Source organism: Notothenia rossii, assembly GCF_949606895.1.
Source record: "Notothenia rossii genome assembly, chromosome: 6".
Classification (NCBI taxonomy): domain Eukaryota; kingdom Metazoa; phylum Chordata; class Actinopteri; order Perciformes; family Nototheniidae; genus Notothenia; species Notothenia rossii.
This window is the reverse complement of record NC_136909.1, coordinates 38,595,308-38,620,372: the sequence shown is the minus strand read 5'-3', so window position 1 is coordinate 38,620,372 and position 25,065 is coordinate 38,595,308. Positions and strand designations below refer to the sequence as shown.

Sequence of the window (25,065 nt, the reverse complement as noted above, 5' to 3'; positions counted from 1 at the left end):
CGTCCAATCAGGTACCGGTATTGACTTAGTACCGGTTCTCGGTACCCATCCCTAGTTATTAATGTGAAGAACACTAATGGAAGAGTACTTACCTATTGTCCCTTTATGGATGAATGCAGTAGCATCATGAAAACATTTAACAATGAACATGCTTTTGCACTTTCAGGGCTACAACTGGGGTCACGATAAGAATGTGGTGACCATCTTTAGTGCTCCAAACTACTGCTACCGCTGCGGAAACCAGGCAGCCATCATGGAACTGGACGACACTCTGAAATATTCTTTGTAAGTATAAACACTTTATATATTTCAATTTCGCTTAGGGCTGAAATACGGCCTGAGTTTTTTCCTTTAACATCCGGTAAGACGTCTATGTTGTGATTCATAACGTGCACCAAAAGGACCTTTTCAATCTAATAACTTAGATGATATCTGGCTCCATTAGCTGCTACTCAAAGTGAAGCCTCCGCTGCTTTCAGTGTGAGTGTTGTGAGATCCATTTAGTTGAAAAGGAATAACAGTGAAAGCCATGGAAATGGTGCAGTTACTTTATTGCTAAAAGGATCTGCACCAAACAATGTTTTTTTAATATGTCTGGAGAATACTCACGGTGTCCGCGGGGTCTTAAAAAATATAAAAAATTGATAAATCAATTTAGCAAAAATTAAGGCTATTAAAAAGTACTAAGCGGCATTTTCCAAGGTATTACATGTTGTAGCTTGTTTCCAATAAGTATATAAATTGTCCAAAGAGGTTGTATTCTACAGCGTGCCTGAATGTAATCATTACATAGGTGTGTAGTGTGATTCAGTGTGAGTTTACGCCGGTTGTTAAACAACATCGTTATGAGGGAATGCAAGTCTGCGTCCAAATGGTTGGAAGATAAGGAGGAAGGACAATCAATACTGTATATAGTAACTGTTGGGCCAATGTAACCGGTTAAAACTCCAAGTGGCGATGAGGTCTTAAAATGTATGGAAAGGGTCTTAAAAATGGTCTTAAAAGGTTTTACATGTGACTTCAGGATTCCTGCATATACCCTGGTACTGTTTAAAGGTTGGTCTTTAATATTGCACATACTGCAATTTGGAAATTGCACATGCCCATATTGCCATTTTGAATATTTTTGCTTACCTTCTTTTTAATATATAAATCAGAACCAAGTTTATTGCTATGAATTTACATTTGTGTTTTAATGCATAAGTCACATTTATAAATAATAAAATAAAATAATGCAATTTAAAACGTTAAATATAAAAAAGAAATGTCCTATTGGAAATTTGACCAGCTTTTGCAATTTAGTAAACAGATTGTAAGTGCTCTTATCTGTTCACAGTAGTTAACACTTAAATTCCAATAATTGATGGCGTAAAGAGCACAGAATATTTGCAGTCTGTAATGTAAAGGATGTCAAAGTCAGAATATTCTAAATTATAGTACATTTAAATCTCTATGCGTTAAATTTAGTTCTCTACCGCTTACACCTTCCTTGTCACTTTGAGATGAGAATATTAAGAATATTGTTTTAATCTTGTTTAATAACAAACCTTTTCTGCCTCCTCAGCCTTCAGTTTGACCCCGCCCCCCGCCGCGGCGAGCCCCATGTGACCAGACGCACTCCTGACTACTTCCTGTGAATGTCCAAAGCCATGCCTGTCAATCATCCACAAAGCTCCACCCCGTCTTACCCCTATCCCTTCACTCCCCTTCATTTTGGATGGAAAGAAGTTATTAATAATAATACTGTACCAGGGAGAATAGAAACAAACGATTGGCTGACGAACCAAGATTTTAACAAAAAGAGAGAAACCTAAAGATTAGTCTTGTTTTCAATATGCTGTCATTAATGCTGTGCTTCTGGGGAAAAACAACATGTACAACCATGATCTGTTTCCTTTTCCTTCTTTTTGTTTATTACATGTTTGAAACGAGATAAAACTACCAACGTGGACCAAATGTGCCATATTGTGATCCTTTTACAACATGTACAACGCGCGCAATGTTTCTTTCTTTTGTTCTTCTGTTTTTTTTTTCTTCTTTTTTTTAGACCAGCACTATAACCCTACCTACCTTACAACGTCACCACCACACCACACTTCTTCATGGCATATTTGCTTTTTTCTGTTGCAAGGATAATTTTAAAAAAGGAGAAAAAAACAGTAAAAAAAAAGTTTGCTTCAAGTAGTACAGCTGTCAGTTTTAGCTGTCCAGGCTGCAGCCGGTGGTCATCTCAGCAAGTATATTACTGTAATTTGAATAAAGACAACAGACGTATGAAAATAAAGATGTCCTGTTGACAAACTACTGCTCTGCGTCAGTGTCGCTTCTTTCAATTCTACAACGCAGTTCTGACTATTTTAAGTATAACAAATACAAATAAAAACTTGTCAGGAAAGGGAGTTATATTCTAACTCATAAAGTAAATGGATACTTTGAATAAAGTCACAAATTCCCAAGAAACGTTTGGGAAGTATAGAGTTTTTTTCAAGGAACAGCTTACCGTTTCTTAGGCCTACAGTGGTTAAGTTCTGGGTAGTTGTGAAGGGATGTCTCAAGTCACTGTTTGACTTATTTTGGAAACCAAACAATGGTTCAATCAATTGATGAATAATTAGTATATTAATCCATACTGAAAATTAAGTTGATTGTACTCGTTGTAAAAAAGAAAAGAGTTTCACATCAAACAAATACAAATTGAAACGAAAGTAACAATGTAACTAGAGAATGCAATTCCTGAAGAAATTGCTAGTGGGAATGCTTTATGCTGAAAACCTGACGCTAAACTGCTATGCTGAATTGTAATGTGTAAGAAGAAAGTGAAGAATTTAGATTTAAATGATACATGAACACAGGGGGCTTGAATGTGTGATGAGAGAAGAAAAGAAAGTAAAAAGGCTTGGAAAAGCAGCAGAATATTTGAACTGCAAACTTGTGAACTAACTTGATGGCGAATGATCTGTCGCCATGGCAACGGCATTTGACGACACCCCATAATACGCTTAGATGCGTTGATGGCTGCATCGTTACCAAACCTGTGAAGTTTTGGGCTGTTTGGAGTATTTTCACTGAAGTTTTTTGAAACCGTGTTTCAAGGCAAGCATTGTGTTGCCATGGCAACGGCATTTCAAGAAATCACAAAACTGTCCCGTAGATGTCTTCACGGCTGGACTGTTAGTACACATGTGAAGTTTGATCACTTTTTGAACATTTTCATTGGACTTATAGCGACATCATGTTTTATGGTGAGGGATGCGTTTCCATGGAAACGGCATATGGTGAGATCTCAGAATTGGCGTTTGTCATTTTTCAAGCTACGAGATGTTTTCCTACGTTTATCGTGATAAATTATGTCCCGAGAATGTAGGGTTTGGGAATTATGGCAGTTTTAAAAAGAAATATGAATGTGAATTTCAAGCTGTCCTCCACTCTAGCTGTGACATCACACACTCTAGTTAATGTTAAAATCTAAAGAAAACCTCTAAAACAAGGTCTGAACAATGTTTAATATCTCTAAAAGTAAGAATCAGATTTAAAAGTTGTTTAATGTCAGAAAGATGTGTAACATTTTAAAGTTGGAATGAGGTGTCTGAGTGAAAGTATGAATGAACAGTTAGCAGTTGAATTGCATGAAGATAAGTTGAAATCTGAAGATTTTCTCCATTGACTTCAATGTTAAAAAATTGATGTATTATGGGATGTATCTCTAGAATTATGAAAGTTATGAATGAGAAAAGTAATAGCCATCGATCCCCGACAGAGCTGAACGTTTTGATGTTTGAACGGAGTTTCTGCGATGTTCAATGCGGGAGGAGAAGAGGGCCAAAATACCGGCGGAATAATAAACTTTTCGTCCGTAGAATAACTATTAGTTGGAAGGCTGTTAACAGCATTCCCACTAAATGAAACAACACTGTAGTTTGAACAGGCTCTGACTGCGTCTGCGCGTTACTTGAACTATCGCGAGATTTCATCCAGGGAAGCGCGACAATAAAATGTCCATGTTAGAAATTTAGGTTTAACTCCTTGTTGGCTGCTTATAATAATAAAGGACATCATTCAGCTGATATAAAGGTAGGTGTTTAGTGATATTGGACTGTTCAAGGTAGTGTTAGCTACCCACTGGACACCTGTATCGGTGCCACTGTGCTTTCTAGTTTGTTAGTTAGATCCCTTTTCGTCGACGTCGGTTAGCACAGCAAGCTAAAAACATTAGCTCCCAGTGAGAGAGATTTGGACTAGACACCACAGGAGTGTTACCAACCCGTTTAAGTTGTATTCAACTGAAACGGTCGTATAAAGGAAGAAGCGTAATTGTGATGGACAATCATGTTTTTTGGACTTGTTTCCATGCGCTAATGTTCAAAAGGGTCTTTATTTTTCTCATACTGCCTGTGCTCTAGCACCTCTTTTCACCCCCAACCAGATCTCAGGTTAAGGTCGAATAGTCCAAAAATCAGCGCCTATCTTCTATCCATATAGTATATCCCTTGACCTCTGTGTGAAACGTCACGGGGTTAAGGGATAGTGGATAGGAGACTTCAAAAGGATTTAGGAGAAGAGACTGCGGGGCTGCAGTCGAATAGCCCTTTAGCTTAGGAACCTTCCTAACCGAGTGAAATGACCCAGAAGTCCCTCAGTGGCAGCCATGATAAGTGCCGTTCGAATTCTCTACATGATAGGAAAGGAGCAAGGAGGTTTCAAACTTCCTTTATGACCTCCTTTAATGGCTCGTTGTAGCTCCAATAGCTCCAGCCCCCACCCTCCCTGTGAGCACAGTGTGCTCTGATTGGTCGGGACGTTGTATGGAGTCAGATTTGGGTCAATATTCTAGCGCGCAAAACAAGCTACTCACGAGCGGAAAATGTGCTTTTTCACGCTCACGAAATGACCCTCGCGCGCAGACAGCCCTCTTACTCGCTCGCGGAGTCTGTCTGCGCGCGTGAAAAGTTACTCGAACTTTGCCACTGGACTTTGATTGACAGCTGCCAGGAAGCCCAGAGTTGCCAGGTTTGATAAATGCCTGAACTATCAATTAATTTGATATAAAAAAATGACACATTAATTCTAGGAGTGTAATGCTTTTACAAACACTTTTGTAATAATATGCATTCATTATGACAATATATCATACTATTACTATAGGAGTGTTCTATAGTATGTTCAAAAAACAACTACAGAAACACTATATATTATACTATGGTAGTACTATTTAAAATAATATAGTCTTAATACGGAAACACCGAAAAAAAAACTATATTAGTACTTTTACAAACACTATAGTAATAATATGCATTCACTATGACAATATCATGATATTACTAGGAGTGTTCTATAGTGTGTTTAAAAAACAACTATGAAACACTATAAATATTATACTATAGTTATACTATTTAAAATAATATAGGAATTCTACAAAGATCTATTACTATTGAAATATTATAGGGCTACTATAGCTAATAAAATGGCACTACAGAAAAAACTATAGTAATATGATAGCAGGTGAAAAATACTACAGAACACTACAAACTTACTATAGGACACTATACAACTCTTACAGTATACTATAGTAATACTAGAGTTCATTTATAGTTCATTTCGTAAGAGGTGTGTACAGCAGACAGTAGCCAGCAGTTTTCGACAGATACAGCCCACTCAAAAATATATTGTTTTATATAAAATGTATATATATATATATATATATATATATATATATATATATATATATATATATATAAAAAATATATATATATATATATAAAAAATAAAAAATATATATATATATATATATATTAGCTGTACACTTTACGAATATAATGTTTTTTTATGGACATCTTTACGATTCAATCTCGTCCAACTGATATTGCTGCTGTCACTCCTCGGCTCTTGGTAGTTCAGGCATTTATCAAACCCTGCAACTCCAGGTTTCCTGGCAGCTGTCAATCTGCTGTCGCAGACAGACTCCGCGAGCGAGTGAGGCTGACACTCCCGCGAGCGAGCAAGAGGGCTGTCTCTGCTCGCGGGGGTCTAATCTGCGCACGAGGCTCATTTCATGCGCGTGTAAAAGCACATTTTCCGCTCGTGAGTAGCTTGTTTTGTGCGCTAGAATATTGACCCAAATCTGACTCCATACATTGTGAATCGCGCTGAGCTCCGTGGAGGTGTGGTTTCCTTGTTTAGCGACAGCGAAACACAGCCAAACTCACCCTGAGCAAACACAAAGTCACAGCCAAAGTAAAAACAATAAGTGTGGCTTGATATTGAGTAAGAAAAAGGTTGATAAACGCTGTGAGAATGGGTCTGCACAGAGAATTTCGCCGCGATCCCAACTGTCTGTTATCAGCCTGCAGCCAGGGAGGAGAGATCAGCAGAGCTGCCTGCACTGAGTGTGTGTGTGAGGAAGTCTGTGGATTGGTCAATTTGGACCAATCAGTGGGGGCTTAACGTAACTGCTCCACGGATTGGTCCATTTGGTTCCGGGTAACGTATGACATCATGCGGTACCCGGAAGAATCAATGGACAGTGACGTATCTCCAACGAGGCGTTTTGGGGAGGTATTTTCTATCTTAGAGTTTTACTCGCTACAGGGTGTACTTTGAGGGTTTTGACTCTGCAGACCGTTTACATGCATAAAAACCTTCATAACACACAAGGGGACGGTTAATAACCGGAAAAGCATGACATGGGACCTTTAAAACGTATGTGGTAAGTTGCCAAAGTGCTTTGTTTTGAACGTTCATCAGTATTATAATCAACAAGAGAAATATGAACGTTAGTTTTTACTGAAATTATCAAATAAAGTCAACATTTTACTGAGCTGTGTGGGGTTTGTTCAATTTTAAAAGATGTTTGAATGGTGATATACACAGTGATAGATGTTAAGGACTAACTTTTATAATAAATACATTTGTATTTATTTTAAGATCTTTTCTTACAATCATACGTGTTGGGATAATTTGTATTAATGTGGACCGGAGGGAGAGGGTGACGAGCATAAGTTTCACTTTCCTTTTTTATTTCAATTCCAACTTTGGTCATGAGGATTATGTTTCTCTGTTGTCCACGTTCATAAAGCATAAAACAACAGCATCATAGCACGGTGCAGAGTCTCTAGATGAGTTTAAAGTAGTCCCTCGTTCTTATTAAACATCCATGTTGTAGTCCGTTGTATAGAAAACTGTAGTTTCCATAGTTTCCCCACAGCAGGAGACGCACAAAATGACGTCCGCTGGCGCATCATAAACACGTCGGATAGTGAAAGTGCAGTCGGATTCTCTAAAGTACCACAGTCTCTTGTCCTAAATCCTTTTGAATTCTCCTATCCACTATCCGTTAACCCCGTGACGTTTCACTCAGAGGTCAAGGAATAGATGATAGGGTTGGACGTTAGGAGCTGATTTTTGGATTATCCGACCGCAACCCGGTACTTTAGAGAATCCGACTGCGCTTTCACTATCCGGCGTGTTTATGATGCGCGAGCAGACGTCATAAATGTGCGTCTGCTGCTGTGGGGACTACTGTAAACTCATCGAGAGACTCTGCACCATGCTCTGATGCTTTTTTTTAATGCTTTTTGAACGTGGACAACAGAGAAACATATTCTTCATGACCAAAGTTGGAATTGAAATAAAAAAGGAAAGTGAAACTTATGCTCATCATCCGGTCTACATTAATACAAATTATGATCCCAATACGTATGATGGTATGAACTATGAAAATATCTTAAAATCAATACAAATGTATTTATTATAAACGTTAGTCCTTAACATCTATCACTGTGTATATCACCATTCAAACATATTTTACTAATTGTAGGCTTATCATGTTGATTCGACCACAACAGAAAAAAAAAAAAAAACCTCTCGCTCTCTCCAGAGGGGCAGGTCAGCCAAAAAGGGAAAACGGGCCGTTGCCCGGGCAAGATTAGCCCGTAGCTGTGCACGTCCCCGGCCAAAACCTATATAACACACTACAGGAAAGGGAAATCCCCAAAAAGCACAATAGAGTAGTGTGACTGTATTTAAGTAACCAGTGTATCTGAATTTTCACAGACAATTTGGATTGCCTGCTGCTGTGTTACCACCATCAGTTGCTTCTAACTGAAGCAACATCATGAGGCGAAAGATGAGGAGGAGGTTGGTTCAGTCTGTCCTCTGATCTGTATGGAGGATGTGGTTCTGCACTATCAGCCTGGATCAGCTGCTGGGCTCAGCTCTCTGTTAGAGAGGACAGAGAAGCTTCTGGAACCTTTCCCCTGTCGGATTCCTCCAGTCTTCACCCGCTGGTACCCTTCCTCCACAGACCACCACCTGCCCATCAGACCCGCCAAACCTGCTCCTGTCATCACCTGCTCGGATGACTTCTTTTTCTCCGACAGCAGGACGCACACCCCTCAGACCCAGTCCCAGAAACCTGAAGTTGATGGTCCACCTGCAGGGAATTCACCTGAAAATCCACAAGAACCCAAAGATGTCGCCTGCATCTCCGAAACTCCAAACTACCTGTTCCCAGAGAAAGAGGTCCCCAGACTTCACACTGAGAAACACAAAGATGTCTTTCCTGTCACAGAGTCGCCGGTCAAACGGTCCTGGAGCGTTTTCTCACAGAAGGGAGGTCTGCAGAGCTCCCAGTCTCTGTCCAAACAGTTCCGTCACATGGTGTCCCTCCACAGGCTCCACCTCCACCAGAGGGCCAAATGGGTGATCAGGCAGCACAACTGTGGGGCGACCAGGGACATCGAACAGGTCAGTAGATAAATAATGGATCCAGACTAAGAATATTGTTGCCATAGCAGCTCTGTGAGGCCGAGTATTATTAATATTTTTGTTGTTTTTTGCCTTCATTTCACAGCCCTTTCCTAAAATAATCCTTGCACGATGCAGTGATGTAATGTGCACCTTGAACCTTATCATCATGCTAACATTAAAATGTATAAGAATGTTTCCTATACAACATTCAGGGGGTGAATTCACAAAGAATGGAATGCGGCCACTTATATCTCCATGAATTCGAAGACTTTCTGCCCTTAGGGTTTGCTACACAAAAGATACTGCACTACAAATGACATTGCAAACGTGCCAAAACATTTTGAAGCCAAGTGCATTTTGTCTTTTTCTTCTGCGTCTGTTTGAAATAACTTTTTGCCAAAAAGTTGCCTTTGTGCCGAGAACTCAGTGAGTTGAACAATGGCAGAGAGAAAAAAAATTGAAGCTGTGAGCTAAGTAATTTAATTGTGACAGAGGCAAACCCCAATTTGTTTTTAAATATATCAGTCTGGTATTGCTGGCGGTAAATATTTCATGTTATCACGATCAGTGGAAATTCTGACCCATTATTAATGTACTTCAGTTCCCACCAACTTTCTAAAGACACTGCGGTCAAACCAGCCTCCACTTCGGAAAACACAGTACAGCCAGCCCGCACGTTGTATATTGCGGTGCGAGAATATCCTATGCATTACGGCCCGTCCACGCGGCGGCGTGCGTTGAAGCGTCAACGCTTCTGCCCATTGAATGGGGTGACGTCACACTTTGCCGAACTGCATTGTGGGAGCGTCGCTTCGCTTTGCTTTGCTGGCATTGCTCGCTTCAAAAGTTGAGCAATGTTCAACTTTTCAGCCAATCAAATCATATGCCAGTACAAGCTCTAGCCAATCAAACCGTGTGCTTGTGTGTCCAGGGCGGGAGATTCATGTGATTGGTTGTTGGTCGAGCTTCAGACACGCCCGCCGGCAAGCTTCATCCCACGCCGCCGTGTGGACGCTGCGTTACGGTAGAGGCCTGGAAAAACTGCCTTCCAAATAAAAGCGCTTACTCTGTCAATAACAAATATACCTAAAAAACATACCAAACATATTCATATATACGGCAGCTTGAATTTAAGAAATATGTACTATATAATGTGATCAATAATTATTTAAAACAAACTACAAACTGAGTGAATGTAAAACTTAAGGAGTTTCAAAATAAAATACTTTTGAAGTCTCATATATCTGTTTTTAGATAAGAATAAAAAAAATACTCTCCAGTATCAAAGACTAATATCACTCCAGGGTGATAGCAGGACACCCCATCTAGTCACTCAGAGAATATCAGGACAATCTGATTTAGAGTTTCAACATAAAATACCTTTGAAGTGTCATATGAGCTATCGTCCCTCTGTTTTTAGATAAGAATACAACAAAAACACTCCAGTATCAAAGACTTATTTCACTTCAGGGTGAAACTCTGCATCAGATTGTTCTGAGTGACTAGATGGGGTGTCCTGCTATCATCCTGGAGTGATATTAGTATTTGATGCTGGAGAGTTTTTGTTTTATTATTATCTGAAAACAGCGGGAAGATAGCTCATATATGAGACTTCAAAGGTATTTTATTTTGAAAATCTACATCAGATTATCCTGATAAATGACTAGTTGGGGTGTGCTGCTATCACCCTGAAGTGAAATAAGTCTTTAATAATTGACAGTTTTTGTTTTGTTCTTATCTAAAAACAGATGGACGATAGCCCATATATGAGATTTCAAAAGTATTTTATTTTGAAACTCCTTAAGTTTAACATTCACTCAGTTATCATGTGGTAGTTATACGTAGTTTGTTTGAAATAATTATTGATCACATTATATAGTACATATTTCTTCATTTATGCTCCAGTATATATGAATATGTTTGGTATGTTTTTTAGGTGTAATTGTTATTGACCAAGTAAGCGCTTTTATTTTGAAGGCAGTTTTTCCAGGCCTCTACCGTAATGCATAGGATATTCGCGCACCACAATACAATGTGCGGGCTGGCTTGACTGGGTATTCCAGTCTATAGACCCTCAAACTTCCACTGTAGCTGTGGCTAGGTCTGCACAAATAATACACACTTATCAAAATGTCATCATAGTCAAGTGCAAAATTAAGGTTCACATTGATCAAAATATTTTTTAAAGGCTAATTAATAATTATGTATTAAAATATTATTATGAATTAAGTGTATTTTTGAGCTGAAGAAATCCGTGTATCTACCGTCCAATTGTTTTTCTTTATTAAACACGTAAACGGAAGAGCGTCTGAGAGGCGTTTTTGCTTTTTACCTTACTAAATGGTCAAATGGTCATAGGAGCGAGGGGCGGGGCGAAACTCACGGAAGTGATTTCAAAACAAAAGCACTCGTTTGCTTGGAACGGGGATAATATTATAAACAAAGAGAAACAAGGTGAATTTAGCGATCACAACGAAAACGACCAAGACACATATTGAGCCCAGAAAATGGATGTTATTAAGGGCTGTAAATATAATAAGCCTCTGTCTAAAATGGACAACATTGTTAGGAGATTTAAACTATACTGAAATTGTGCACTGCGGTCGCTCAGCCGCCTCTCGAGTTTGTTTTTTCAAATCAGCTGCTCTTCATTCCTGCTATATTTGACGAGTGATGCAAATATTTTTTACCACAAGTTCTTAAGAAAACTGACACTGTTGGACTCGGTTCTAGTTTGACTTCTACCAGAAATAAAATGAAGTACTTTTACTGTGTACTTTGTGAGTAATCCTCTGTCAAAGTCCCCTCCTTACATAATGCATGTTTTTCTGCTATCTTTGATGAATGATAAAAATATAATTTGACCATTTAGTTCCTAATGAAATTGATACTGTTTGACTTTGTATTAGTTAGCCTACTACTTACAATACATTGAAGTACTTTTACTGTGTATTTTTTGAGAAATCCTCTGTCAAAGTCCCCTGCTGAGAACAAAATCAATCCACTTCTGCTAAGTTTAATGAGGGAATTATTTTTTGTTGCCATTAGTTCTTCGTGAGATCAATCCTGTTGGACTCAGTACTAGTGAAACTACCCCCACAAGTACTATGAAGTACTTACTGTGTACTTTTCCAATACTCCTCTGTCAATGTCCCCTCCTGAGAACAAGAATGCAATTTGAATAAGCGTTAAGAAAACCTTTCTTCATGAGACTGATATTGTTGGACAGAGTATTTTAAGAGGATGGTAGACTACACACTGACACACTCTGTCACTCTTGTTGGCCTCTTAGGATGCTGCTGTCTTTTAATATATAATTATTTATATGCTCCTAGTTCATTCCTCGCAGATTCTTCCATCAGTCCCAGTCATTGCATGTCAGTCTATACACAAGTTATTGAGCCGTTTCCGCTCTACATCCTGAACTCCTCCCTTCGATGCAATGCACTTCCGTTTTGGCGGACTGGGTTTGTTTTGCTAGCTAGCTCCGTTGTGCCGACAAAGCACTGATATCGCAGAGACAAAGAGGATATAACAATTACAACATGAAGAAAAGTGGTTCGGGAACTACGTGTGCGGTAGTTGGTTGCAATCACTCGAGAAAGCACCTGAACGAGTGGTTAGATAGAGAGTGCTACGACCACAAACCAGCACCCAGCCATGTTGTTCATTAAATACAGATAAACACAACAAATACTGCATGCATTGTATTTTTTAATATTATATATGAATATTTTCATAGTGATGTAATTGTGTGGGCTGCTTTTATATTTTAATTTGTAATACCTGTTAGGATTAAACATGTGATCTTTCTTGTTGAAGCCATTTCTTTAGTTTCCTCTCAACAATTAATTAATTCAGTGTTATTTATGTACAGTATGAGCTTAATATGAATGATGAACTGTGTTAAAAGAAATTGTAGCACTCTAAGGAACATATGAAATGCAATAATGCAATAACAGTGCAATAATGAAATTAAATTACATCAAACTTTATTTTCACTCAAACAGTACAGGCACATATGATATATTGCACAGCATAAAGAGATCATGTAAATTGTGCATTATGTAAACAACAGACAACTGTTGGCTCCTGTGGGCATGACCTAAATAAGGCAGTTTATTTTGGTTTTAAAATGCTGAGATATTTACTGCAGAACTGTAACCTTCCCTCAACAAAATCGTCAACAATTTTCGGGAGCATGTGGGCAAAGTAGAATGTGCGCAGCCTTATGATATGCCTTCAGACTGTCCATTGCTTTTCCATCTATTGCCATGGATTGAACGAAGTAGGAGCAAATTTTGCTGTACGTTATGCTGGGCCACGTCGTCATGTTATCCTCCCAGTTTTGCACTGAATTCGGGTGGGGGAGAGTAACGCCATCTCCAGTCAAAGAAGTAGAATCGTGTTCCCAAGCTAGCATCACTGTTAGCATCGAAATCGCTGTGTTTACACCAGTGCCCGTCTGACTGTTTACACCGGTTTACACCGACAGACGCTGTGCAAAAGACTTCCGGCGGAAATGAAGTGCATTTGTGTAGGGTTATGGCGCTACCCGTGGTTTGGCGCGTAAACTTGTCTATAGAGCTTTGAAAAATGTGTCCAATTCAACTAAATGTTTTTTGTGAGTGAAGGCCAGAGCTAAATTATAGATTGTTTGATTGTGTAATTACAAGGTGAGAGAAAATAAATCCACATACTCCTATGAAACGTATTTTATTTCCTTTTCCATGTTGTACTTATAGTTACTTGCATTAGAACATTTGCATGTTGAACTCCATGCTGGATTTCTTCCCAGCCTCAAGGAAATACAATAAAATAAATGGATTCATAATTTAAAAAAATTGATAAAAATGTATAAATTAATAATGTTGTGTGCAAACATTCCAAATTTAAATATAAAATGAAAAATAAGTTTACTTTTTAAATGATTTCTCACAAAAACCTTTCTAAATTATAGTAAACTATTAAAAAAGGTTTGGTCAATATATGTTTTTCTGCCTAAAATAGTTGAAATTGAACTTAAACTATTTCAAACACCACATGCATGGAAATTAACCCATTTTTGCCCGCTATTTAAATTGACTTTGGTTAGTTAATACAAATATTGATATATATATAATTGATGCAGTCTTTCTGAACACTTTTTAAAAAAAATACTGCAAATGAAGAATATTTTACATTTTCTGCACAGAGAGTGCCCTAACTTACAGCAGTTGAAAAGATTTGTGAAAGGATACATTTCATTAATAAAGATTGCAAAAAAGGCATATATCCTGGCCGGCTTAACCAGTGTGTAATTCTTCAAGCACCACAAGATTCAGAGTTTATAAAGTACAATTCTGGGCCATTGATTGTTTAATTTCTCCAAACACATACAATAACAATTTTCAAGCCTTAAAATGGTGCAGGAAAAGGACTTTACATTGTATTATACTTAAAGACAGGGCTATTCAGTTAAGAGAAGAGAAAAAGGAAAGAAAACTGTTATAATGGGTGATTAATGACATACATAATATGAGGTCCTTGGCAGTCAGACTTTAGAGGGGTCATTGTGTGATCATGGGGCATCACCCTTACAGCATCAGGACAATGTCATATGGAGTCAGACACTGGAAGTGTGCTGGAGGCGTTGATTGGGACTGGTGGAAGGATGAGGCCGATGAAACTGAAGAATCTGCGAGGAACGAACTAGCGGCTGAGAAATAATCATATATTAAAAGACAGCAGCATCATAAGAGGCCAACAAGAGTGACAGAGTTTGTCAGTGTAAAGTCTACCATCCTCTTAAAATACTCTGTCCAACAATATCAGTCTCATGAAGAAAGGTTTTTTTAACGCTTATTCAAAAATAGCAGAGAAACATGCATTCTTGTTCTCAGGAGGGGACATTGACAGAGGATTGTTGGAAAATTACACAGTAAGTACTTCATAGTACTTGTGGGGGTAGTTTCACTAGTACTGAGTCCAACAGGATCGATTTCACGAAGAACTAATGGCAACACAAAGGAATTCCCTCATCAAACTTAGCAGAAGTGGCTTGATTTTGTTCTCAGCATGGGACTTTGACAGAGGATTTCTCAAAAAATACACAGTAAAAGTACTTCAATGTATTGTAAGTAGTAGGCTAACTAATACAAAGTCAAACATTATCAATTTCATTAAAGGTCACATGTCATGGCATTTCCACTGATCATAATTCCATTGTTGAGGTATACTAAAATAGAAAAAATACTGTGCAATTTTCCAAACTCACATTGGTTTCGCATGCAGCATCTCTGTAAAGTATGTGTATTCAGCAGTATTCACTTTCTCCACTAAACGGCTCGCTGCAGCTCCTCCCCCCACCGCCCCCCCCCTCCGTGATTTCCTTGTTTAGCGATACACAGCCAAACACAGCCAAACTCAACCTGAACACACACAAAGTCACAGCCGAAATAAAAACAATAAGTGTGGCTTGATATTGAGTAAGAAAAAGGTTTATAGGTTGATAAACGATGTGAGAATGGGTCTGCAGAGAGAATTTTGCGCGATCCCAGCTGTCTGTTATCAGCCTGCAGCAGGGAGCAGAAATCAGCAGGGCTGCCTGCACTGAGTGTGTGTGTGGATTGGTCAATTTGGACCAATCAGCGGGGGCTTAACGTAACGGCTCCGCGGACGTAACGTAACGGCTCCACGGATTGGCCCATTTAGTTCCGGGTACGTGCTTTCGTAAGCACGTACCCGGAAGAATCAAATGGATGATGACGTCATGATGACGTTTCACCTACGAGGCGTTTTGGGGAGGTATTTTCTGTTTTAGAGTTTTATTCGCTACAGGGTGTACTTTGAGGGTTTTGACTCTGCACACCGTTTACATGCAGAAAAAACTTCATAACACACAAGGGGACGGGACCGGAAAAGCATGACATGTGACCTTGAAGAACTAATGGTAAAATTATATTTTTATCATTCATCAAATATAGCAGAAAACATGCATTATGTACTATGGAGGGGACTTTGACAGAGGATTACTCACAAAGTACACAGTAAAAGTACTTCATTTTATTTCTGGTAGAAGTCAAACTGGAACCGAGTCCAACAGTGTCAGTTTCCTTAAGAACTTGTGGTAACAAATATTTGTATCACTCGTCAAATATAGCAGGAATGAAGAGCAGCTGATTTGGAAAAACAAACTCGAGAGGCGGCTGAGTGACCGCAGTGCAGAATCCCTGTATAGTTTAAATCTCCGAACAATGTTGTCCATTTTAGACAGAGGCTTATTATATTTACAGCCCTTTTATAACATCAATTTTCTGGGCTCAATATGTGTCTTGGTCGTTTCCGTTGTGATCGCTAAATTCCCCTTGTTTATAATAATCACCGTTCCTTCAGCAGGATACTGTAGTGATTCAAAGTGTGATTTTAGCAAACGAGTGCTTTTGTTTTGAAATCACTTCCGTGAGTTTCTCCCCGCCCCTCTCTCCAATGACCATTTCACCATTTTAGTAAGGTAAAAAGCAAAAAGCAAAAACGCCTCTCAGACGCTCTTCCGTTTACGTGTTTAATAAAGAAAAACAATTGGACGGTAGATACACGGATTTGAAGAGATATCCAGAGATATATACATTTGTTTGGTACAAATCCTGTTAAAAATCATATCATTTATCATTTATTTACATTTAATTAATCATGAGAATTATGAATATAAATGATCAATATCTAAAATATCCTGAATCATATAATAATTAAAATAATTGTAGTTGGTAATTTTTTCAAGCTGTGGCTATCAATGCTGATCTTTGTGAATTGGAAGGTTTTTTGCAGTATATGGTTCATTGCAAAGAAGGTTTCCTCATTTTAATACTAGCTAATGAGGCAGGAGCACCAATACGATTTTTGCTTGTGTCACCCTTTGCAGATACTCTGAGATATACACGTACAATATTATTTCAGCATTATTTTTGCATGTTGATCGAGCTAAAAAAAACTATGCATTCCTTTTGGGAATTTTCCCCTTGTGGGTCAGCGACTTGTTCTTAGTAAATGGTCTGCGCTGTACGGTAAATGCTGACGTAATAGGTTGGATGTTGTGTTTCTGTTTTCTGTTTTCTATTTGTGACTGCCGATCTTTATCTGGACCTCTGTCCTTCACTTTGTTTTTCCACTGCGCTCAGCACATCACACGGTTTCAACTGAGCTCAGGGTGAAGATGCATCAAGTCACAAGATCTTTAACAAGTGTTTCTAAAGCTCCAACAATAAGCATAAAGATGGAAATAAGAATCTGCAACCATTTAAAAACTAGCTACTTTTTTTAAAACCTTGAGCAAAAAGGACACGGCCGCAACTTCTCATTTGTGAGAATGTAATTTGTTTTAATAATGCATAATATTTCTGTGATTTTGACTGATGGTTTAATAATTTTGATGATCTGCTCCTAGCTGCCGACTCAGGTAGCCCAGCTGTCCTGGTGCTGTTACAACTGACAGCTGCCTTTAACACTGTGGACCATAGCATCCTCTTGTCACGGCTTGAACAGTCCGCTGGCATCACAGGCTCTGCCCTTGCATGGTTCAGGTCCTACCTGACAGACCGTAGCTTCTCAGTGCAGCTAGGTGCCTTCTCCTCTGCCAAAGCCCCTCTTACCTGTGGGGTTCCCCAAGGCTCGATCCTGGGCCCCTCACAAAACACAACATCCACTTCCACTGCTACGCCGATGATGTACAGATCTATCTGCCACTCAATTCAAGTGTCAACTCATTACAGCTATTGATGCAGCTTGACAGAGATCAAATCCTGGCTGAGCCAACATTTCCTCAACCTCAATGAGAGCAAGACTGAGGTTATCTTTTTTGGACCCCAACCTCCAGCCTCTCCGGTTGATATTCTGGGCTCCCTAAAAAATAATATCCTCCCCTCTGTCACGAACCTTGAAGTGACCTTCAATAGCGCTTTTAAATTCGATAAGCAGGTCAGCAGCGTAGTCAAAACCTGCTTTTTTAAAATACGACTATTGGCCAAGACCAAGTCGTTTTTATCTTTGAAAGACCTGGAAAGGGTTATTAACGCCTTTGTTACCTCGAGGTTGGACTACTGCAACGCTCTATATGTGGGTATGGACCAGGCGTCAATTAAACGCCTGCAACTGGTGCAGAACGCAGCTGCACGTCTACTCACTGGCCACAAAAAGCGTGACCACATCACCCCAATTCTGGCCTCACTGCACTGGCTTCTTGTTCGTTTAAGAATTGATTTTAAACTCCTTTTATTTGTTTTCAAAGCCCTAAATGGGCTGGCTCCTGCCTATATAGCTGAACTCCTCCAGCGCTAAACCCCAGCCAGAGCTTTAAGATCTGCTGACCAGCTGCTGCTGATAGTGCCCAAGACCAGGCTCAAAACCCGAGGGCACCGAGCCTTCGCAGCAGCTGGCCATAGGCTCTGGAACACTCTGCCCCTCCATGTGAGGTCGGCCCAGACCCTAGGGGTTTTTAAATCTACTCTTAAAACACACTTCTTCTCCCTGGCCTTTTAGTCAGAGCGGAGCACGACTCCTGACTTTTCCCTGTGTTTTTTACATATCTGTTGTAATTTATTGTCTTTTATTGTGATTGTAGTAATGTGTTTTTATGTGATTGTAGAATTTATTACATGTACAGCACTTTGGCCCGACCAAAAATCGCTTTTAAATGTGCTGTATAAATAAACTTTGATTTGATTTTAATTTGAATACAGTGGGCAAAGATTACTCGCCGGTTTTGCAATTTTCTGGTCTAATAGTCTATTGTGTCTTTTATTAGGATCACCATTAGGACAAAATGAGCTTTTTCTATTCTTTCTGGGTTCCACAGACATGTACACACATAAACACAACAAACAAAACTGCTCTTCTCATGTTATTAACAATTAACAAAATAAGTGAGCCAGATGATCTTTTACACCATTAAGCCAAGCATAATATTCGCAATCAAACATTTCCTCAATAATGAATAACTAATAGAAACAAATAGAAATTTATGGCAGACATAAATCCCTGTCTGAAATAAACTCACATTGTATTTTAATGTTTTTATTCCCTTTTTACCGTTATATTAAAATTCCACAAAATAGGGTATTAAAAACCAAATAATATTAAAAAATAAATACATTCTTTATCAGGAGGGATTTTCTACTTTCACCCATAACTCATCGTTCATTGTATACATAGACACAGACACAATTTGAATATCATTTAGGAAATTAAGATATTGTGATAACAAAAGTTTGTACCAATCTTTATTATTCTTTTGAACAATCGCACTGGCCATAACTGACCATGGTTCTGTATGAAAGTTTTAATGCTATGTAAAGTTTGACGTCTACAAAATGAACACTGGTCCTGTTTTCGTAAATTATATTAGTTTTGTTTAGTTGTGTTTTAATCTGGTTATATTGCTGAATCATGACATGCAACTGATAAGTGATTGAACCAGAGGAATACATTCACAAATCACTTTGATTTTGTGAATTTATTTTCTCTTTCCTCGGTATTTATTTAGCTTCATGGTTCCCACCTCACGCCACCTGTCTGTCCTCGTCCCTGCAGGTGTGGCGATCTCTGAACCGCTCCGTCCAGAGCTCAACTCTACCGACGTGTAACGCCAACATCCAGAGGGAGCGGGCGGAGATCTGGGTGTTCTGTGACGTGGTCCAGTCGGAGCAGGTGGGGTGTCTCCTGAAGGACGAGCTGCAGCTGACGGGGAGGATCCGCCTGTCGGTTCACAGGCTGGACAACATCTTCAGCATGTAGACGCACAACAGGTGGATCAGCCTGACTCGGACTCCAGTGATGTTGTACAGCTTCAGATGAGATCCAGTAGAGCAAACACATTAATATATGCTTTAAATCAAAGTTCTGTTTTATGATCAAATACTTGACTTGAGATTGTTTCCAAGCTTTGGGCTGGAAGAATCCTAATGATATCACCTGACCGCCATCAAGGTGTATTATATGTATCCAGCACACCAACAGCAAAACACATGTTATGCACCTTGAAAGAATTAGTATGCTGTCTAATGTAAAAACTCTGCATCTAGCATCTTTGTCCTCAGCGCTGAGCCATTTTCGTGCAGTTGGGGAAAATAATGACATTTTCAGAAAAGCACTGGTAACGTCACAGTATAAATTGTAGGAGAAGTTTTCTTTGTTGTTGTTGGATGAAACGCTGGGTGGAGGCACTGCCAAGAGCCCTCACAGTGCTTTGATGTCAGAAGGTGACGCTATGTGGACACCTGGCCTTAGAATATCTCACCGCGTTAGCTTTCTGTTACAGCCCCTTTTTGGCCCGAAACTGAGCTGTCTCTGAACTTACCCTTTATAACAATCAATCAATCAATCAATCAATGTTTATTTATATAGCCCAATATCACAAATGTTACATTTGTCTCAGTGGACTTCACAGTTTGTACAGAATATCAGTATGACAATACGACACCCTCTGTCCTTAGACCCTCACATCGTACAAGGAAAAACTTCCAGAGAAAACCCCACAGTTTAAAGGGAAAAATGGGAGAAACCTCAGGGAGAGCAACAGAGGAGGGATCCCTCTCCCAGGACGGACAGACGTGCAATAGATGCCGTGTGTAAATTGAAAAGATAATACATTTGCAACATAGGTAGTCCAAATGTTTTGAAATGCATGTGTGTATAATAAGAAGATGAATCCACGAGGATATCCATCCAGGACTTATGATCCAGGACCGCAGCCACGACTCAAGATCCAGGACTCGCAATCCATGACACAGGACCGCAGGATCATCCATGACTCCGGATCCCGGCGTATATAGACACCAAAAAGAAAGAAATTTGGGGAAGCTGGGTTAATCGGAACATGAGAGTACACAGGTATAGACAGAGAGAAGGAAGAAGTAAGATGTCCCCCGACAAACTAAGCCTATATCAGCAAAACTAGGGGCTGAATCTAATCAGCCCTAACTATAAGCTTTATCAAAAAGGAAAGTCTTAAGCGCACTCTTAAAAACGGATAGGGTGTCTGCCGTCCGAACACAAACTGGAAGCTGATTCCACAAAAGTGGAGCTTGATAAGAAAAGGCTCTGGCTCCCATTGTACTTTTAGAGACTCTAGGAACAACCAACAACCCTGCATTCTTGGAACGCAATGCCCTAGTAGGACAATAGGGTATAATGAGTTCTTTAAGGTAAGATGGCGCCTGCCCATTAAGGGCTTTGTAGGCGAGAAGAAGAATTTTAAATTCTATCCTGTGTTCTATAGGGAGCCAGTGTAAGGCAGCCAGAACAGGAGTAATGTGGTCCCTTTTCCTAACTCTGGTTAGTACACGAGCTGCAGCATTTTGAATCAGCTGAAGCGACTTGACTGACTTCTTGGTACACCCTGATAATAAGGAGTTACAATAATCCAGCCTTGAAGTAACAAATGCATGGACTAGTTTCTCTGCATCGTTTTGAGGCAAGATATGCCTGATTTTTGCAATGTTACGTAGATGGAAGTAGGCGGTCCTTGAAATTGATTTTATGTGGGCGTTAAAGGATAAATCCTGATCAAATATAACACCAAGATTCCTTACAGTCTCACTGGAGGCCAAATTAATGCCATCCATAGTTAATATATCTTTAGATAATTTGTTTCGTAGATTCTTCGGGCCAAGTACAATAACTTCAGTTTTGGTCGTGTTTAACATCAAAAAATTTAAGGTCATCCACGTTTTTAAGTCCTTGAGGCAGTCTTGAATTTTATTTAGATGATTAATTTCATCAGGCTTGATTGATAAATATAGTTGAGTATCATCCGCATAACAATGAAAGTTTACAGAATGATTCCTTATAATATTGCCTAATGGAAGCATATATAGGGTGAACAAAATAGGTCCAAGCACTGAGCCCTGTGGCACTCCATGGCTAACTTTGGTTTGCATGGAAGATTCATCGTTGACACGTACAAACTGAGAGCGTTCAGATAGATAAGACCTAAACCAGCCTAAAGCAGTTCCCTGTATGCCAACTAAGTGCTCTAGTCTTTGCAATAGGATATCATGGTCGATAGTATCAAATGCAGCACTAAGATCGAGTAAGACAAGAATAGAGACAAGTCCCTTGTCAGAGGCTATTAGAATGTCATTTGTGACTTTAACCAGAGCTGTCTCTGTGCTATGTTGTGTTCTAAAGCCAGACTGAAAATCTTCAAATAAATCATAGTTTCTTAAGTAATCACACAGCTGTTTTGCGACTGCTTTCTCAAGAATTTTTGAGAGGAACGGAAGATTAGAAATAGGTCTATAGTTGGCTAAAACCTCTGGATCGAGGTTGTGCTTTTTAAGAAGCGGTTTTATCACTGCTACTTTGAATGATTTTGGAACATAGCCTGATAATAAAGACATATTCATAATATTTAATAAAGAAGTGCTAATTAATGGAAAAACTTCTTTTAACAGCTTAGTTGGAATCGGGTCTAAGATACACGTTGATGGTTTAGAAGAGAGAATCATTGAATTTAATTGTTCAAGGTTTATGGCTGAAAAGCATTCTAGTTTACTATCTAGTGTAATATTATTAGAACTTACGTTTCCGGGAGCTGTTGATAACACTATACTGGTCAAAGGCAAGAGGTCATTGATTTTGTTTCTAAGAGTAACAATTTTATCGTTAAAAAAGCACATAAAATCATTACTACTGAGTGCTATGGGAATAGAAGGCTCAGTCGAGCTGTGGCTCTCTGTCAGCCTGGCTACAGTGCTGAAAAGAAATCTTGCATTATTCTTATTCTCATCTATTAATGAAGAGTAGTATGCTGCTCTCGCTTTACGCAGTGCTTTCTTATATTCATTGAGAGTAATATGCCAAATTAAACGAGATTCTTCAAGTTTAGTGGAACGCCATATCCTTTCAAGTTGTCTCGACTTTTGCTTTATTTTGCGGGTTTCGGCATTATGCCATGGAGCTAATCTATGTTGTTTTATTTTCTTCTTTTTCAAAGGAGCAACAGAGTCTAATTTTATTCGCAGCGCATCTGTAGCACTATCAACAACATGATCAATTTGGGGGGGTGTACATTTTGTATAAGTTTCCTCCCCTACATGCAGACATGCTATCGAGTTAAGTATTGGTGGAATCTCTTCCTTAAATTTGGCTATAGCACTAACAGATAGGTTTCTGCTGCAGGAGCTTTTGGCTAATGCTTTGTAGTCTAGTAACAGTACTTCAAAAGTTACTAAGAAATGGTCGGATAAAGCAGGATTATGCGGTTCGACTAATAGTTGCTCAATTTCAATACCATAAGTCAGAACAAGGTCAAGAGTGTGATTATAGCAGTGGGTTGGTTTATTTACACTCTGACAGAAACCAACAGAATCTAATATAGAATTAAATGCAACAGTAAGGCTATTTTTATCATCGTCAACATGAATATTAAAGTCACCTACGATAATTACTTTATCTGTTTTAAGTACCAAAGCTGATAAAAACTCAGAGAATTCTGATAAGAATTCTGAATAAGGACCTGGTGCACGGTACACTGTAACAAATAAGATTGGCTGCAAAGTTTTCCAGGTCGGATGCGTAAGACTGAAAATGAGGCTTTCAAAGGAGGTATAATTTAATTTTTGTTTAGTATTGATAAGTAAACTTGAGTCAAAGATTGCTGCAACTCCACCTCCTCGGCCCGTGCCTCGGGCAATATGAGTATTGATATGGCTGGGTGGAGTGGCCTCATTTATGCTGACATATTCTTCATGTCTCAACCAAGTTTCAGTGAGACAGCATATATCAATATTATAATCTGATATTAAATCATTTACCAGTATTGCTTTAGATGCTAGAGATCTTATGTTTAAGAGACCACATTTAATCTTCCTGTTTTGTTGCACTGTAGTAGTTGTTACATTTACTTTTATTAGGTTATTATGTATGACACCTCTATTAGGTTTTACCTTAAATTGTCCTTGGGCAGACACACACACCGTTAATATTGGGTATTTTATTGGGGTCGGGATTCCTATGGATGACTGCCTAGGAGAGAGCGCAGAGAAGCGTGTAAGACTGCGACTCTGCCTCCTGGTCTCAACTCCAGTTTGTCATGGATTAAGTCCACAGAGCCCTGAAATGTTTGCCGAAATGAGATTTGCACCTTCCAAAGTAGGATGAATGCCGTCTCTCTTAATCAGACCAGGTTTTCCCCATAACACAAAAGTCACTCAACAGCACAAACAAACTATAACGACCGGAGCACGCAGGCCAGCAGCTCCCATGTTCAAGTTCAAGGCTTCCAATATATAATGGTCTTGAGTTAAAAATAATAAAACAGAAACACAAAAAGTATTTATCAACAGTAAAAACATATCTATCTTTGCAGTATTTCCATTGAACACACTATATACCTTTACAGAATCCGTTATTTTACACTAAAGTAGATTAACGTACTACTAACAAAATAGGATACTATTACATAATACAAGTTGCCGTTTATTGCAATTAGATACAGTTGGAAAGGGCTGTCTGACGAAGGTAAAGCAGTGGAAATATTCTAAATAAAGAATTCACTGATATTGATATTATCTTTACTGTTTGAAAATGGTTTCAAGGTGACTAAAATAAGTTTTGCTGATGACCCTTCCACATCAGTACATTGCTTAGATTACTGGCTGCTTCTACAAACTGGGGCATGCTAACCAATATCCATAGTCAATACTCATCACCAAAAACATGATCATAACCAGGATACTGATCCACATGTTAACACACAACCGTTTTTAAATCATCAGCAATTCAACATACATTCAGTCATAAAAGCTAGTACAAATACACAACGATTTTTTTAATTGCCTGTTTTCAAATGTAACATTATTTCGCTCATGACCACATTGTACAAGTGTGTGATTTTTTTAATAATTCATAAAAATATACTTCATTAATGGCTGAGCTGAACTGAAGGGGATTGAAGCCTCAACCAAAATTGAATTTTGTGCCAAATTCCAGTGTGTTTTTAAATGCTTATGAATTGATTGTATTTTCAATAATATATCTCTTCACTTTGCAATGTAAATAAAGGTTTATTTTTTTTAATGAATGGTCTGTAGTGATGTATGGATGAACAGCACTGCATGTGATGTGCAGTGTGTTCTGGAAAAGTCGCAGCAGAAGTCACATGATACGGGAGTCACCCCCAGTGCTTTTCACTAACAGAACAACACACGGATATACGCATGAGACAGTGCTGCTTGTATAAGACCTGAATGAATGAGGACAGCATGAATACATTACACCCCCATCACCCACTCGCTCGTTTGTTGCTATGGTTCCCCCTGTTTGACAGTACAGCACACTGCATTA

At 38.9% G+C, this 25,065-nt stretch overlaps 2 protein-coding genes across 2 annotated transcripts in view; both read left to right on the top strand.

The window, feature by feature from the left end:
- LOC307043762 (serine/threonine-protein phosphatase 2A catalytic subunit beta isoform) overlaps positions 1-2,306 on the top strand; it is a 32,803-nt gene extending 30,497 nt beyond the window's left edge. Inside the window, exons 7-8 of the mRNA XM_079688552.1 lie at positions 167-285; positions 1,565-2,306. Of these exons, the coding sequence (XP_079544678.1) occupies positions 167-285; positions 1,565-1,637 (192 nt within the window). The 3' untranslated portion in view covers positions 1,638-2,306. The remainder of the gene's footprint in view (positions 1-166; positions 286-1,564) is intronic.
- Positions 2,307-3,928: 1,622 nt separating this feature from the next.
- On the top strand, positions 3,929-24,798 carry shld3 (shieldin complex subunit 3). Its single transcript, XM_079687442.1, has 3 exons — positions 3,929-4,071; positions 8,050-8,742; positions 19,309-24,798. Exons 2-3 carry the CDS (start codon positions 8,161-8,163, stop codon positions 19,510-19,512), a joined length of 786 nt encoding a protein of 261 aa, XP_079543568.1. The 5' UTR covers positions 3,929-4,071; positions 8,050-8,160; the 3' UTR covers positions 19,513-24,798.
- The last annotated feature ends 267 nt before the right edge of the window (positions 24,799-25,065 follow it).